The sequence below is a fragment of the Phyllobates terribilis genome, unplaced genomic scaffold (assembly GCF_046119375.1).
Source record: "Phyllobates terribilis strain yellow unplaced genomic scaffold, ASM4611937v1 Scaffold_1__5_contigs__length_1240528914, whole genome shotgun sequence".
In the NCBI taxonomy this organism is placed as follows: Eukaryota; Metazoa; Chordata; class Amphibia; order Anura; family Dendrobatidae; genus Phyllobates; species Phyllobates terribilis.
In genome coordinates this window covers 523,302,429-523,320,337 of record NW_027362761.1, presented here as the reverse complement: position 1 = coordinate 523,320,337, position 17,909 = coordinate 523,302,429, and the positions used below count along the sequence as shown (strand labels likewise).

The 17,909-nt window shown below is 41.6% G+C and overlaps 1 protein-coding gene across 2 annotated transcripts in view; it reads left to right on the top strand.

The window, feature by feature from the left end:
* The window catches only part of HCN1 (hyperpolarization activated cyclic nucleotide gated potassium channel 1), a 526,503-nt gene that overhangs the window by 132,874 nt on the left and 375,720 nt on the right, over positions 1 to 17,909 (top strand). For both annotated transcript variants that reach the window (XM_073680307.1, XM_073680308.1), the window contains exon 2: positions 2,689 to 3,112. In XM_073680307.1, coding sequence (XP_073536408.1) covers positions 2,689 to 3,112 — 424 coding nt within the window. The remainder of the gene's footprint in view (positions 1 to 2,688; positions 3,113 to 17,909) is intronic.

The following is a 17,909-nucleotide window of genomic DNA, read 5'->3' as shown; positions in this document are numbered from 1 at the left end:
TCTGACAGTGGCATGATACGTTTGAGTCAGTGTGCCTTATCATACATAACTAACAGGGATAAGTTTTGCACTGTTATTTAAATTGAAAAAACATGAAAAGTCTTTCAGTGAATTGTTAAATGGACTGTTGGTTGCTACCAGGTACCCTCCCTTTCTATGGCCCTTTCTGTGGTGAAGTCACTGATATTTCTAACTCTGCGTTTGCATTAAAAACATTGAAAGTGGTTGGATACAGTCCCAAGAGACTTCAGAGTGTTATACACATCTTTTAAAGGCAATTGGAGTACCTATGATTCACAGTGAATTATTCACTGCAAATCTATTTTTTTAGAAAAAATCACCAAACCTGGCAAATTCAAATATCAAAAGAATTTTTCCTGTCTAGTCCTCATTGTTTCTTAGTTCACTGCATTTACTGTTTGATCCTGAAAGCCAGTTTTGTAGACTGCACAGAACCTGCAGATTAATCTCTTTGTAATCAGTGACACCTTTTATTAGCATCCGGTTCAAGTCTCGCCTACTTAGGGGAGGGGATATTTTGTCCTACTGCAGACGGAGCAAAGGGGGGAGGCTCCTGCTGCAGAGAAAACACAGATGAATCTCTGGGCGATCAGTTCCATCTTTTACTGGAGTCCGGTTCAAGTCTCGCCTACTTAGGGGAGGGGATATTTTGTCCTACTGCAGACGGAGCAAAGGGGGGGGGGGGCTCCTGCTGCAGAGAAAACACAGATGAATCTCTGGGCGATCAGTTCCATCTTTTACTGGAGTCCGGTTCAAGTCTCGCCTACTTAGGGGAGGGGATTTTTTGTCCTACTGCAGACGGAGCAAAGGGGGGAGGCTCCTGCTGCAGAAAACACAGATGAATCTCTTGGTGATCAGTTCCATCTTTTACTGGTGTCCAGTTCAAGTCTTGCCTACTTAGGGGAGGGGATATTTTGTCCTACTGCAGACGGAGCAAAGGGGGGAGGCTCCTGCTGCAGAAAACACAGATGAATCTCTTGGTGATCAGTTCCATCTTTTACTGGTGTCCAGTTCAAGTCTTGCCTACTTAGGGGAGGGGATATTTTGTCCTACTGCAGATGGAGCAAAGGGGGGAGGCTCGTGCTGCAGAGAAAACACAGATGAATCTCTGGGCGATCAGTTCCATCTTTTACTGGTGTCCGGTTCAAGTCTCGCCTACTTAGGGGAGGGGATATTTTGTCCTACTGCAGACGGAGCAAAGGGGGGAGGCTCCTGCTGCAGAGAAAACACAGATGAATCTATTGGCGATCAGTTCCATCTTTTACTGGAGTCCGGTTCAAGTCTCGCCTACTTAGGGGAGGGGATATTTTGTCCTACTGCAGATGGAGCAAAGGGGGGAGGCTCCTGCTGCAGAGAAAACACAGATGAATCTCTGGGCGATCAGTTCCATCTTTTACTGGTGTCCGGTTCAAGTCTCGCCTACTTAGGGGAGGAGATATTTTGTCCTACTGCAGACGGAGCAAAGGGGGGAGGCTCCTGCTGCAGAAAACACAGTTGAATCTCTGGGCGATCAGTTCCATCTTTTACTGGTGTCCGGTTCAAGTCTCGCCTACTTAGGGGAGGAGATATTTTGTCCTACTGCAGACGGAGCAAAGGGGGGAGGCTCCTGCTGCAGAAAACACAGATGAATCTCTGGGCGATCAGTTCCATCTTTTACTGGTGTCCGGTTCAAGTCTTGCCTACTTAGGGGAGGGGATATTTTGTCCTACTGCAGACGGAGCAAAGGGGGGAGGCTCCTGCTGCAGAAAACACAGATGAATCTCTTGGCGATCAGTTCCATCTTTTACTGGTGTCCAGTTCAAGTCTTGCCTACTTAGGGGAGGGGATATTTTGTCCTACTGCAGATGGAGCAAAGGGGGGAGGCTCGTGCTGCAGAGAAAACACAGATGAATCTCTGGGCGATCAGTTCCATCTTTTACTGGTGTCCAGTTCAAGTCTCGCCTACTTAGGGGAGGGGATATTTTGTCCTACTGCAGACGGAGCAAAGGGGGGAGGCTCCTGCTGCAGAGAAAACAAAGATGAATCTCTTGGCGATCAGTTCCATCTTTTACTGGTGTCCGGTTCAAGTCTCGCCTACTTAGGGGAGGGGATATTTTGTCCTACTGCAGACAGAGCAAAGGGGGGAGGCTCCTGCTGCAGCCAGTTGTCTTACCGACATACACAGGACAGTGATGAGAAGGAGGGGTGACATGGCTGAGTTTCTGAGTGACACAAAGATTTCTTTATATATTTTTGAGTTTTATTTGAAATATGAAACAAAATAGGATAAAAGATGGCAGTGTATTTAGTGATCCCTTTTGAAACCTATAATAGGCAAGTCACTCAGTATTCATGAGTCAATGCATTCACAGTAATACATGTGTATTTCATAAAAAAAATGTGGAATGAATGAGCCCAAAAAAACCTGCATATACACATACTATTATTACAGTATTTCATGTGTACTTTATTGAGACTGAGCTGAATCAATATCCACTAATTTGCAGCATTCACAAAGACTCTATGTAAATGTGGAAGACTTTGCTTTCAGACTTTGAATGACTCATTATAATGCATTCTCGCAGAATACAGTACTTGCTCTTGTTATTATCATGCAAATTAAATGAGGAAGTACATGATGTAATCTCTGCCTGCTAATTATTTGGAATTTTGATTTTTTTTTTGCAGGTTTTACTGGGACCTAATAATGCTGATTATGATGGTGGGGAACCTTGTCATTATTCCAGTCGGGATAACCTTCTTCACAGAACAGACAACAACACCGTGGATTATATTCAACGTCGCCTCCGACACAGTTTTTTTATTTGACTTGTTCATGAATTTTAGGACTGGGATTGTCATTGAAGACAATTCTGAAATAATACTAGATCCCAAAGTCATAAAGATGAGTTATTTAAAGAGTTGGTTTGTTGTTGACTTCATCTCTTCTATTCCCGTGGATTATATCTTTCTCATTGTCGAGAAAGGCATGGATTCTGAGGTTTATAAGACTGCCAGAGCACTACGCATTGTGAGATTTACAAAAATTCTCAGCTTATTGCGCCTGCTACGACTTTCAAGATTAATTAGATACATTCATCAGTGGGAAGAGGTAAGAAATTCAACTTTAGTCAATATATTTGCCTATTTGCAAAGTTGTTATTTTTTAATTTTTCTTTTAAGTTTCTTTTTTTTTCTTTTATGTATTTTTTGCACTTTTTTATATCTTGGTTAACAGGTTATTTCCTGTTTCATACTTTCATGACTGAGACGGGAACAAGTGTTTTTAGGTCTGTAGTTGCATAACAAAAAAGTCGAACGTAGCTGTGCTACATTGAAATTAATGCGCTATGGAAAAGCGTAGCTCACTGTACTATGCTTTTTCTGTAACTTCCATTCATTTCTGTTGAAGTTACAGTTCACAGTTCTAGTTGCTCTACTTCCTCTGACTGACACCATAAAAGAGATGTGAATAAACCTTTAAATCATCTCATGATGATTACGGTAAATTGAACTTTTACAATTTTTTTTACAAAATTTCAGATTTCTAAACATTAAAAACATTTCATGTAATATGTTTTAATGCTGGTTTGCACATTCACAATTTTATTTCTAAATTGGTGATCTGGACCTTTGAATGATTGATTCGATTTTTTGCATTATTAATTATATACAGTTATATGAAAAAGTTTGGGCACCCCTATTAATCTTAAGCTTATTGTTTTATAAAAATTGGTGTTTTTGCAACAGCTATTTCAGTTTGATATATGTAATAACTGTTGGACACAGTAATGTTTCTGCCTTGAAATTAGGTTTATTGTACTAACAGAAAATGTGCAATCTGCATTCAAACAAAATTTGACAGGTGCATAAGTATGGGCACCTCACCAGAAAAGTGACATTAATATTTAGTAGATCCTCCTTTTGCAAAAATAACAACCTCTAGTCACTACCTGTAGCTTTTAATGATTTCCTGGATCCTGGATGAAGGTATTTTTGACCATTCCTCTTTACAAAACAATTCCAGTTCAGTTAAGTTTTATGGTCGCCGAGCATGGACAGCCCTCTTCAAATGATCCCACAGATGTTCAATGATATTCAGGTCTGGGGACTGGGATGGCCATTCCAGAACATTGTAATTGTTCCTCTGCATGAATGCCTGAGTAGATTTGGAGCGGTGTTTTGGATCATTGTCTTGCTGAAAGATCCATCCTCTGCGTAACTTCAACTTTGTCACTGATTCTTGAACATTATTGTCAAGAATCTGCTGATACTGAGTGGAATCCATGCATCCCTGAACTTTAACAAGATTCCCGGTACCGGCATTGGCCACACAGCCCCAAAGCATGATGGAACCTCCACCAAATTTTACTGTGGGTAGCAAGTGTTTTTCTTGGAATGCTGTGTTTTTTTGCCGCCATTCATGACGCCTTTTTGTATGACCAAACAACTCAATCTTGGTTTCATCAGTCCACAGGACCTTCTTCCAAAAAGAAATTGGCTTCTCCAAATGTGCTTTTGCATACCTCAGCCGACTCTGTTTGTGGCCTGCTTGCAGAAACGGCTTCTTTCGCATCACTCTCCCATACAGCTTCTCCTTGTGCAAAGTGCGTTGTATAGTTGACCGATGCACAGTGACACCATCTGCAGCAAGTTGATATAACTGTATCATCTTGCTCTGAAATGTCTAACATTTCTGGAAGGCATCAGATGATCAGCCTTCCAAAAAAAAACCACTTGTTTCCAACCATAGGCTTGTGTTAACATGGCAGCTTGTGAATGGTCTGCTGGTTCAGGTTGGATTTCGACATATGTGGCTTTTTTTCCCCACTTGGCGTGGCTGTGAAACAATGATGGTCAGATCTCTGTTTGGCCGAATCTCTGTTTGGTCGGATCTCTCTGTTTGGACGGATCTCTATTTGGTCGGGTCTCTCAGTTTGGTCGGGTCTCTCAGTTTGGTCGGATGTCTCAGTTTGGTCGGATGTCTCAGTTTGGTCGGATGTCTCAGTTTGGTCGGATGTCTCAGTTTGGTCGGATGTCTCAGTTTGGTCGGATCTCTCAGTTTGTTTGGTCGGATCTCTCATTTTGGTCGGTCGGATCTCTCCGTTTGGTCGATCTCTCAGTTTGGTCGATCTCTCAGTTTGGTCGATCTCTCAGTTTGGTCGGATCTCTCAGTTTGGTCGGATCTCTCAGTTTGGTCGGATCTCTCAGTTTGGTCGGTCGGATCTCTCAGTTTGGTCAATTGGATCTCTCAGTTTGGTCGGATCTCTCAGTTTGGTCGGATCTCTCAGTTTGGTCGGATCTCTCAGTTTGGTCGGATGACTCAGTTTGGTCGGATGACTCAGTTTGGTCGGATGACTCAGTTTGGTCGGATGTCTCAGTTTGGTCGGATGTCTCAGTTTGGTCGGATGTCTCAGTTTGGTCGGATGTCTCAGTTTGGTCGGATGTCTCAGTTTGGTCGGATGTCTCAGTTTGTTCGGTCGGATCTCTCAGTTTGTTCGGTCGGATCTCTCAGTTTGTTTGGTCGGATCTCTCAGTTTGGTCGGATCTCTCAGTTTGGTCGGATCTCTCAGTTTGGTCGGATCTCTCAGTTTGGTCGGATCTCTCAGTTTGGTCGGATCTCTCAGTTTGGTCGGATCTCTCAGTTTGGTCGGATCTCTCAGTTTGGTCGGATCTCTCAGTTTGGTCGGATCTCTCAGTTTGGTCGGTCGGATCTCTCAGTTTGGTCGGTCGGATCTCTCAGTTTGGTCAATTGGATCTCTCAGTTTGGTCAATTGGATCTCTCAGTTTGGTCGGATCTCTCAGTTTGGTCGGATCTCTCAATTTGGTCAGATCTCTCAGTTTGGTCGGATCTCTCAGTTAGGTCGGTCGGATCTCTCAGTTAGTTTGGTCGGATCTCTCAGTTTGGTCGGATCTCTCAGTTTGGTCGGATCTCTCAGTTTGGTCGGATCTCTCAGTTTGGTCGGATCTCTCAGTTTGGTCGGATCTCCATTTGGTCGGATCTCCCTGTTTGGTCGGGTCTCTCTGTTTGGTCGGGTCTCTCTGTTTGCAATAGAGTTCACATTCACTTGGCAAACGTTCACATTCACCCAGATCCGGACCCTTCAAAAATCCAGAACAGACAGTTACACATTGTGTTTTTTGTATCTGGATCACCAGTTTGCAGTAGAAACTGGTAAAATAGCCTAATAAGAATTGATACAGTTTTGAAATCGATGGTCATCAGTGTAGGTATAAAAAAATGCTGCAGATATGTGGCAAAGCATCCTTAAAAATGTTGTTCTCAGCAGCACATTCCCCTTTGTGTAAACAGGGGATGTGCTGTCAACGAGTTTTTTAAAGGGGTTGTCCAGTAGCTTTAGATTGATGGCCTATACTTAGTATAGGCATTCACACATACATATTTCTTATTCATTTTTTTTCAATCAGGTCATTATGAATCTAAACTAATATATGTTAATTGCCATTTGATCTTAAACAGGTAACCGGCCATAAACTGCATAAAACTGTGTCTGCCGATCACAAGGCCAATCACAATGATCTTGGTGTTGGAAGGATGTCTGAAAGATCATTTCATTTTATGAAACAGAGCAGGTTTATTTTTGAACATACAGTCATGGCTGAAAGTGTTGGCACCTTTGAAGTTGTTCCAGAAAATGAAGTATTTCTCCCAGAAAATTATTATTTTGTTATACACATGTTTATTTCCAGAGAAAAAGAGGCAAATTGGAAATAATTGCACACAAAACCTCAAAAATGTAGCAGACAGTTGGCACCCTCAACTTAATATTTGGTTGCGAACTCTTCGGAATAAATATCTGCAATCAGTCGTTTCCTATAACCATCAACAAGCTTCTTACACCTCTCAACTGAATTGGCAAACTGCTCCAGGTCTCTCATATTTGAAGAATGCCTTCTTTCAACAGCAATTTTAAGATCTCTCCACTGGTGTTCAATGGGATTTAGATCCGGACTCATTGCTGGCGGCTTCAGAATTCTCCAGTGCTTTGTTCCCATCGATTTCTGGATGCTTCTTGAAGTATGTTTGGAGTCATTGTCCTCCTGGAAGACCCATGACCTAAGACGCAACCCCAGCTTTCTGACTCTGGACACTACATTGCGACTCAAAATCCTTTGGTAATCTTCAGATTCATGATGCCTTGCACACATCAAGGCACCCAGTGCCAGATGCAGCAAAACCACCACTAAACATCCTTGAACCTCCACCATATTTGACTGTAGGTACTGTGTTCTTTTATCTGTAGGCCTCATTGTATTTTAGGTAAACAGTAGAATGGTGTGCTTTACCAAAAAGCTTTATCTTGGTCTCATTTGTTCACAAAACGCTTTCCCAAAAGGATTTTGGCTTACTCATGTACATTTTGGCAATACTTTAGTCTAGCCTCTTTATGTCTGTGTCAGCAGTGGGGTCCTCCTGGGTCTCCTGCTATAGCGTTTCATTTCATTCAAATGTCGCCGGATAGTTTGCGCTGACACTGATGCACTCTGAGCCTGCAGGACAGCTTCAATTGATTGGGGCTGCTTAACCACCATTTGGACTAGCCTGCGTTACCACCTTTCATCAATTTTTCTTTGCCATCCACATCCAAGGAGATCAGCCTTTTTTTCAGTTTTTTGTTGTTGTTCCAATACACATAAAGGAAATAAACATGTGTATAACAAAACATGTAATTGCAATAATTTTCTGAGAGAAATAATTAATTTTCTGGAACAACTTCAAGGGTGTCAACACTTTCGGATATCACTGTATGTTTACTTTCGAAAATTGGGGACGTGTTCAATACTTATTTCACCCTATGTATATAATAGATAAAATAGATAGTCTTCTACTGTTGGTTTGTGTTACAGAATCTGGACATCTGGATTCTCAAGAAGTGAAGCACAGTATAAATATTGATTGTTTTTAAGTAAATTCTCTGTCAGCCAAACATCACTTAGGAGCCCCTGGGGGACTGTTTATTTCATATCTAAGTTTTGATGCCATTAAGTAAATGCATGACACTTATTCTAAAATCTGCATAGAAGATAGGTCACCCAAATGGATCTTTTAATCCCAAAGTGCAAAACATATTGACTCTGTGATGTTGTTACATTTTTGCTTGTTTCTGTTCAATAATTAAAATATTAGCCTTATGCATCAAAACTTTAGCAAAGTTGGTGCCACTGAACTCAATACCTAAAGGAGTCTTTAGTTGTCATTTTCTGAACTATTTGGGAATGTTAAAAGGGTTTTCAAACAATGTAAGAATTGTGCATAAAGGGATAGAATACCATAAAATAGCAAAAGGTCTAATAGTCACCTGATAAATTACTTGCACTCCAGCACTGCCGCTTCTGTGGTCTTCGCCAGTTTTGATAATAGTGCTGCAACAGTCATGAGTTGTCCACGCACATGACCCCTGCAGCCAACCACTCACATGAACAATATAGTGCTGTATATGCTAAAACGGCGTACGTAGGCATGAGTGCATGTTATGCGTTAAATACGTAGGTGCATTCAGGGACATTAGAGCTGTCTAAGATGATCCACTGAGTAGTTCTGGATCAGTCACTTCCCATCATATATATATGTGTATCCTGACTGCAAGGTAATTCAAGAGCAGTATTACCCATCTTATACCCAGCAAATGTGTTAGGTTTACTATGTGCCCACTAATTTTCCGATAAGTGTCTGTGAGTAGTTGTGTGCCATCTATTTTCCATAGCCTGTAACCTCTAAGTGTGTGTGTACTAATAGCCTGTAACCTCTAAGTGTGTGTTTCACTGGCGTATAACCTCCAAGTGTGTTTGTCACTAGTGTGTAACATCCTAGTGTGTTCGCCAATCGCCTGTAACATCCCAGTGTGTGTGTGCCAATCGCCTGTAACCTCCCAGTGTGTGTGTGCCAATCGCCTGTAACCTCCCAGTGTGTGTGTGCCAATCGCCTGTAACCTCCCAGTGTGTGTGTGCCAATCGCCTGTAACCTCCCAGTGTGTGTGTGCCAATCGCCTGTAACCTCCCAGTGTGTGTGTGCCAATCGCCTGTAACCTCCCAGTGTGTGTGTGCCAATCGCCTGTAACCTCCCAGTGTGTGTGTGCCAATCGCCTGTAACCTCCCAGTGTGTGTGTGCCAATCGCCTGTAACCTCCCAGTGTGTGTGTGCCAATCGCCTGTAACCTCCCAGTGTGTGTGTGCCAATCGCCTGTAACCTCCAAGTGTGTGTGTCAATAGCCAAAACGCATCTGTGCCAATAGACAGTAATCAAAACCTTCTTTACCATATATTGTATCTGTCAAGCATCTGTACCATATACTGTAACTTCCAAACCTCCGTATCATATCCTGCCATTGCAACCATTAGGGCTAGCTTGCACATATTCTGTACCATCCAAGCCTCTGTAACGTATACTGTAACCTCCAAACATCCGTGCGAATATTGTAACCTCTAAACCTCCATAACTTATACTTCCATTGTAACCGTTAGCACTCGCTCATGCAAGCGTATGGATCGAACGAGTGCTCTCCGACGTTTTATCCAATAACACTCTGAAAAATTTTATTCTATGAGGCAGTGCTGATCACCTTTTTTTTTTCTCTAATGAGGCAGGAGAAAAAAATCACAGCATGCTTCGAGTGGCTATGCAAATCGGATCACACAGACCCATTCAAGTCTGTGGGTGCATAGAAAACATCTGACTGCACTCACATTAGATCAATTTCCGTGGATTCACACAATGGAGAAGATGGAGAAATTAAGTTCTCCATCTTCTCACCTGTGCTGCTGTTCTCTCATCCAAGAGAATCTGATCACACTAAGCTGACACTCTAATCAAACTCTGATCATAATTTGATCCAAGTGTCATTTTCATAATCGACGAGACTCTCGCATGAGAGAATCTACGGTTGTGTGACCCCAGCCTTAAGCTTTGTGTCACACACGGAGCAAAATCTAAACAGGTTGTTCGCTATATATTATGCTAAAAATGAACAAACAAAAAAGAGTATATGCTCACCAACATGACCCTGCTTTGATCCCTTGACCGCTGCAGCCAATTTGAGGCTACTTGGTCCATTCAATCTAAAAGAAACAGTTTCCTGGCTCTCTCTTCTACGTCAAACAGAATATCACCGCTGCAGCTGATCAATGGCTGCCAATTGGCTGCAGTGCAGTAAATTATATCATCGCACACTCAGAGGTTCAAATGCAGTGTTCGTTTATTAATGAGGCATAACATCAAACCAAATAGTTGTAGTTGCGACAGTGATTGGCGACTGAAGACGTTTCGGCCTCATCCAGGCCTTATTCATTGAGTCGCGCTACTAAAAAAGGGAAATACAGTGTTAAGGATACAGACATATGAAATTAAAACATGATGTAAGTAGGAGTTCCATTGTGAAAGATATTAATAGACGAAAAAAGAGGAAATGGTATAGGGAAAGGTAGAGGGGAGGGTGGGGGTGGGAAAAAGGGGGGAAAAGGATAAAGGGTGGGTGGGAGGGAGGAAGGGAAGGGTAGGGTAGGGTATCAGGAGAGAGGAAGAGGGATAGAGGCAGGTGACAGAGATAAGATTTAATAAAATCACAATTATTACACATATACATTATATACAAAAAAGAGGGGGTTGCTGAGTATCGTACAGTATTTAGTAGGGTTACCTTATATAGGTTTAGATGCAGGTATGTGCCGACAGAGGTAAAGATAGAAATCTTTTTAATGGTGCTGTAATAGCAAGAAATGCATGTTAAGGGAATGCACACAACATGGTCAAACAGTAGATTTTTATAAAAGGATCTATACCTCTTGTATCACGTGTTCCACAATCTATAAGAGATTCATTTGCTGGTGTGATATGACACGTCTGTGTCTTGGTACAGTGCTGGTGTCCCAGATATGGCAGGGAGAGGAGAGGAGGGGCGGTATAGCCGTTTCTCTGTATTGTTATTTGTGCACCATGGGAGGCTGGAGTGGAAAGACCGTCCCAGTTAGTAACCAGTGTACAAGGGGGGGAAAAGGGGATAAAAAGGGGTGGGGGTGCGCTCCTAGGAGCTGCGTACCTTGTTCCTGTTTGTTGTCTGTGGTGGTGTGGGGCTCCCAGGTATGGCCTGTGGAGGAAAGGCAGCGTGACCGTCTCCCAGCGCTGTGGGTTATGTACTGGGAGCTCTCACTTAAGTATGTGCGCGCCCGGCGTTGGGGCGGAAGTGCGTCACACACGTGGGCGGGAACCCGGAAGTGACGTCGTGCTACTAAGAGGCTCATGTGTGGATGTTTCGGTTGCTATGGTGCGGTAGCTAACGCATGCGCAGAGCATAGTGAAGCATGTAGAGCAGAGTATAGGGTAATGTGCCACAGGGGAGATATTCCAAGGCAGCCAGAAGTAAGATTTGGTATTGTGCTTATGGTGGCATATGTTATAGAGCAGTACATTGTCTATAGGGAGTATATCCAGAGAAATACAGGTAATAAGCACCCCATATGTATATCATATAATCCCCGGGGGGGGCGGAGTGTCAGTTGGGTAGGGTAGTCGCGTTCTTTGAATTTGGTCGTCATATCTTGTAGGCGTTGGGGAAGTGTGTTAGGGTTGGACACAATCCTGGTCACTCTGTGGAATTGGGAACTAATTGGCTCCCACTCCCTGATCATTTCACCAGAGCAAGACACACAGTGGCCCAACTCCGTTTTCAAGTGATCGAACAGGTGACGAGACCTAGGAGGGGTGGCAACCATATTAAGCTACTGAAACAACGGGAATCCTACTGGATTTACACACTCCAGACATTGTCCCCAAAAGGTTTGAACCGCGAGATTGATTGGATTTATTAGTTCTCATCCTTAAACTACCCTTTTTTTCCTACAGACCCATTGAATACATGCATAGGTGAGTTATCATCCAACCTAAAGATACACTACATGTACATATAACAGTACACTTTTAGCACCTCCCCCCCCCCCCAATGCACAAGTCTACCACCACGGTGTCAATATGACACTCCGCCCCCCCCGGGGATTATATGATATACATATGGGGTGCTTATTACCTGTATTTCTCTGGATATACTCCCTATAGACAATGTACTGCTCTATAACATATGCCACCATAAGCACAATACCAAATCTTACTTCTGGCTGCCTTGGAATATCTCCCCTGTGGCACATTACCCTATACTCTGCTCTACATGCTTCACTATGCTCTGCGCATGCGTTAGCTACCGCACCATAGCAACCGAAACATCCACACATGAGCCTCTTAGTAGCACGACGTCACTTCCGGGTTCCCGCCCACGTGTGTGACGCACTTCCGCCCCAACGCCAGGCACGCACATACTTAAGTGAGAGCTCCCAGTACATAACCCACAGCGCTGGGAGACGGTCACGCTGCCCTTCCTCCACAGGCCATACCTGGGAGCCCCACACCACCACAGACAACAAACAGGAACAAGGTACGCAGCTCCTAGGAGCGCACCCCCACCCCTTTTTATCCCCTTTTTTCCCCCTTGTACACTGGTTACTAACTGGGACGCTCTTTCCACTCCAGCCTCCCATGGTGCACAAATAACAATACAGAGAAACGGCTATACCGCCCCTCCTCTCCTCTCCCTGCCATATCTGGGACACCAGCACTGTACCAAGACACAGACGTGTCATATCACACCAGCAAATGAATCTCTTATAGATTGTGGAACACGTGATACAAGAGGTATAGATCCTTTTATAAAAATCTACTGTTTAACCATGTTGTGTGCATTCCCTTAACATGCATTTCTTGCTATTACAGCACCATTAAAAAGATTTCTATCTTTACCTCTGTCGGCACATACCTGCATCTAAACCTATATAAGGTAACCCTACTAAATACTGTACGATACTCAGCAACCCCCTCTTTTTTGTATATAATGTATATGTGTAATAATTGTGATTTTATTAAGTCTTATCTCTGTCACCTGCCTCTATCCCTCTTCCTCTCTCCTGATACCCTTCCCTTCCTCCCTCCCACCCACCCTCCATCCTTTTCCCCCCTTTTTCCCACCCCCACCCTCCCCTCTACCTTTCCCTATACCATTTCCTCTTTTTTCGTCTATTAATATCTTTCACAATGGAACTCCTACTTACATCATGTTTTAATTTCATATGTCTGTATCCTTAACACTGTATTTCCCTTTTTTAGTAGCGCGACTCAATGAATAAGGCCTGGATGAGGCCGAAACGTCTTCAGTCGCCAAACACTGTCGCAACTACAACTATTTGGTTTGATGTTATGCCTCATTAATAAACGAACACTGCATTTGAACCTCTGAGTGTGCGATGATATAATTTACTGTACGTATTGGGCACAACGTGTCCCTTCATCAGCACCTCTCTCTTTCTGACGAGAGTGCACGCTAACTATCTATTCTACAATTGGCTGCAGTGGGCATGCGAAATCTCCAACTGGAAGCTAGAAGACTGGTGAACACAGATAGTGGTGCAGAGGCACAGCAATGGTCTGGTAGATTAATATACTGTGTGTGTGTGTATATATATATATATATATATATATATATATATATATATACATATATATATATATATATATCAATTTTTTTTAAGACCTCATGGTTCCACATTTATTATAACTATATGTAGTGGACATGCACTTTTAGTGTATTTTACACCAGAATCAAGTCCGCCGTTATTACGCTACCATCCTTCTAGAAGGGTCCAGAGCCCAAATACCGTCATTCTTAGAAAGTTATGAAATCTCAGCCTAATTTGCGGTAACACTGTAACAGTTTCGTTGAACAACTCATTTAAAGGCAAACTCAGAATTTTCCATTTTTGCTCTGAGAATTATTGTGCAAACCAGGCGTCATCTTCCATTATGCGCAATGCCAACCTTCCTGGCTATTCATTTTGTACAATTTTATCCTGAATACTTTCCTTTCCCCTTTTACTAGTTTCTAATTCACTCAATTCCTGTCTGGAAATCCTATTAGTTTTTCCCATCGGTGTTGATTTCCACCATGAGAACACATTGTAATAGACTTTCATTTCTTTCTTAGAAATAAATATTCCATCTCTTCTGCGCATTAATAGACCAAGGAAATGTATTCAAGTAAAAGATCAACAGAGTGAAAAAATAAATAAGATTGTACTGCGCACTATGCAGAAATGCTAAATTTAACCTTTGCTATTAAATCAAATATTAAATTATATTTAATATTCTTTTTAATTTGTCAAACCCAACCGGCAATTCACATTGTAATATGACATACATGAGGAATCACCTAGATTGACCTTGATATATTTATGTCCGGAGGGGAAGTAAAGTCTATTGGAGGCGCCATAAGAACCAGGAATAGTTAATTATGTTTGTTGCAGATCCCAGCTTATTTTGCCCTAAGAAAATATTTTTTTTAGTAACATTCAGTAAATTTCATTTATTCTGAGAGTCTTAACATGAATATGTAATGTGCCATTTGAAGCTGCTGTGCGGGGCATTTTGCAATAAAAAAAAGGAAAAATACTATTGGAATTGCTTTATTTCAGTGATTGAATAATGCGTGTTCAATTCATATTAAAATCCAATATTATTATTTTTTTAAGGGAGAATGGTTCATTTTTCTTCATTTTCTTTATTACCAGTATTTTTTTTTCAGACATTTTTTAAAGTCGTTAAAATATATATATATATATTTGTTAATTATCTGGGGAATCTGTCAGTAGGATAAACCCTCCTCGTCTATCTATATGGACATGTAGGTCATAGAAAGCTAAATAAAATGATACCTTGATATCTGCAATCCGATGTCTTATTCCAGAGAAATCTACATTTTTTTGTAATATGTAAATGAGCTGTTAAGATCTATGGGCTGGACATAGATCTCCATGAGAATCTGCCCCCAGAGATTCTTATAAATGAAAGGGGGAGTTACCAGTGTGAGACATGTAATGACTGACAGTCTGCTCTCCTGTTCTATATGACAAACACTGGTAACACCTTTCATTTAAAGTAAACCCTGGAGGCAGATTCTCAGGGAGATCTATGTCCTGCCCATAGATCTTAACTGCTCATTTACATATTAAGAAAAATGTGGATTTCTCTGGAATAAGACATCGTAATGCATATATGAAGTTATCATTTTATTCAGCTTCATGTGACTTAAATGCCCATATAAAAGGCTTATGAGGGCTAATCATTCTGGTAGATCCATTTTACTAATTCACATGTTCTTTCTGGTTTTTGCAAATTGCCAGAAGAAAACACAGTCCAGTAGATTTTGCTGCCTTGAAGATACACCAGTTTAAATAACCTCCTAGAGGATTAAAGGGGTTGTCCAACTGTAAGTTATTTTTTTTTCAGCATGTGGATAGATGAAAATTAATAAATGGAGGCACACTACCACCAAGGACAACATCTGCAAGGAGCTTGTACGTTCTCCCCGTGTTTGCGTGGGTTTCCTCCGGGTTCTCCTCTTTCTTCACACCCTCCAAAGACATACTGATAGGGAATGTAGATTGTGAGCCCCAATGGGGACAGTGCCCATAATGTCTGTAAAGCGCTGTGGAATTAATGGCGCTATATAAGCAAAATAAAAATAAATAAACATCCAGCTTCTAACGCCCCTGCAAAACCAGCGCAGGTCACTTTTGACCATTGCAGCTGTTTAGAGGCTGCAGCCAATTACTGACTGCAGCGGTGCTAGGACTTCTGAACGGGATATTATTCTAACACAGAAAGATAGTGATAGTGTGTGAGAAGGGGTCTGTCACCACATTTCACAATACAAACTGCTTACATTTTGAAATAGACCTATTAAACCTGATGAGGCAGGTGTACTCACTTTAAAAATCCTCTGCAGAATGGTTGTATAATCTTTATGGAAAGTTTAAGCTCAAATTCAAAACCAGATTGTAACATATATTATCCTTTTTCTTTTTTTAAATGTCATTTTTTTTTCACTTAATTTTCTGTACATGGCTACAGTGGTGGTTATCTTGTCTTAGCAGCTGTTAACCTTAACATTTAGAGATTTGCTTTACAGCAGCCTCTTGGACCTTAGACAGAAAAAAGGCTGGAGAAGTTCATTGACCTTTTAAGGAGAGCTTTTTAGGCATCCTGAGTGATTTGTGTAGAGATCAGTATGCATGGAGGAGGAGGAGGTGATCTGTGACATCACCTATTGTGAACGGTGGATCCTGTGTAATCTACTGTATATAGAGGTGTCATCTGTCATTGTACAGGAGGGAGAGGAGGTGAGTTGTGACATCACCTATTGAGAATGGTGGATCTTGTATCTACTGTGTGTATATGTGTGTATATGTATATGTATGTATATATATATATATATATATATATATATATATATATATATATATATATATATATATATATATATATATATATATATATATATATATATATATATATATATATGTGTGTGTATATATATATATATATATATATATATATATATATATATATATATATATATATATATATATATGTGTGTATATATATATATATATACAGTACAGACCAAAAGTTTGGACACACCTTCTCATTTAAAGATTTTTCTGTATTTTCTTGACTATGAAAATTGTACATTCACACTGAAGGCATCAAAACTATGAATTAACACATGTGGAATTATATACTTAACAAAAAAGTGCGAAACAACTGAAAATATGTCTTATATTCTAGGTTCTTCAAAGTAGCCACCTTTTGCTTTGATTACTGCTTTGCACACTCTTGGCATTCTCTTGATGAGCTTCAAGATGTAGTCACCAGAAATGGTCTTCCAACAATCTTGAAGGAGTTCCCAGAGATGCTTAGCACTTGTTGGCCCTTTTGCCTTCACTCTGCGGTCCAGCTCACCCCAAACCATCTCGATTGGGTTCAGGTCTGGTGACTGTGGAGGCCAGGTCATCTGGCGTAGCACCCCATCACTCTCCTTCTTGGTCAAATAGCCCTTACACAGCCTGGAGGTGTGTTCGAGGTCATTGTCCTGTTGAAAAATAAATGATGGTCCAACTAAATGCAAACCGGATGGAATAGCATGCAGCTGCAAGATGCTGTGGTAGTCATGCTGGTTCAGTATGCCTTCAATTATGAATAAATCCCCAACAGTGTCACCAGCAAAGCACCCCCACACCATCACACCTCCTCCTCCATGCTTCACGGTGGGAACCAGGCATGTAGAGTCCATCCGTTCACCTTTTCTGCGTCGCAGAAAGACACGGTGGTTGGAACCAAAGATCTCAAATTTGGACTCATCAGACCAAAGCACAGATTTCCACTGGTCTAATGTCCATTCCTTGTGTTCTTTAGCCCAAACAAGTCTCTTCTGCTTGTTGCCTGTCCTTAGCAGTTGTTTCCTAGCAGCTATTTTACCATGAAGGCCTGCTGCACAAAGTCTCCTCTTAACAGTTGTTGTAGAGATGTGTCTGCTGCTAGAACTCTGTGTGGCATTGACCTGGTCTCTAATCTGATCTGCTGTTAACCTGCGATTTCTGAGGCTGGTGACTCAGATAAACTTATCCTCAGAAGCAGAGGTGACTCTTCGTCTTCCTTTCCTGGGGCGGTTCTCAGGTGAGCCAGTTTCTTTGTAGCGCTTGATGGTTTTTGCAACTGCACTTGGGGACACTTTCAAAGTTTTCCCAATTTTTCGCACTGACTGACCTTCATTTCTTAATGTAATGATGGCCACTCGTTTTTCTTTACTTAGCTGCTTTTTTCTTGCCATAATACAAATTCTAACAGTCTATTCAGTAGGACTATCAGCTGTGTATCCACCAGACTTCTGCACAACACAACTGATGGTCCCAGCCCCATTTATAAGCCAAGAAATCCCACTTATTAAACCTGACAGGGCACACCTGTGAAGTGAAAACCATTTCCGGTGACTACCTCTTGAAGCTCATCAAGAGAAT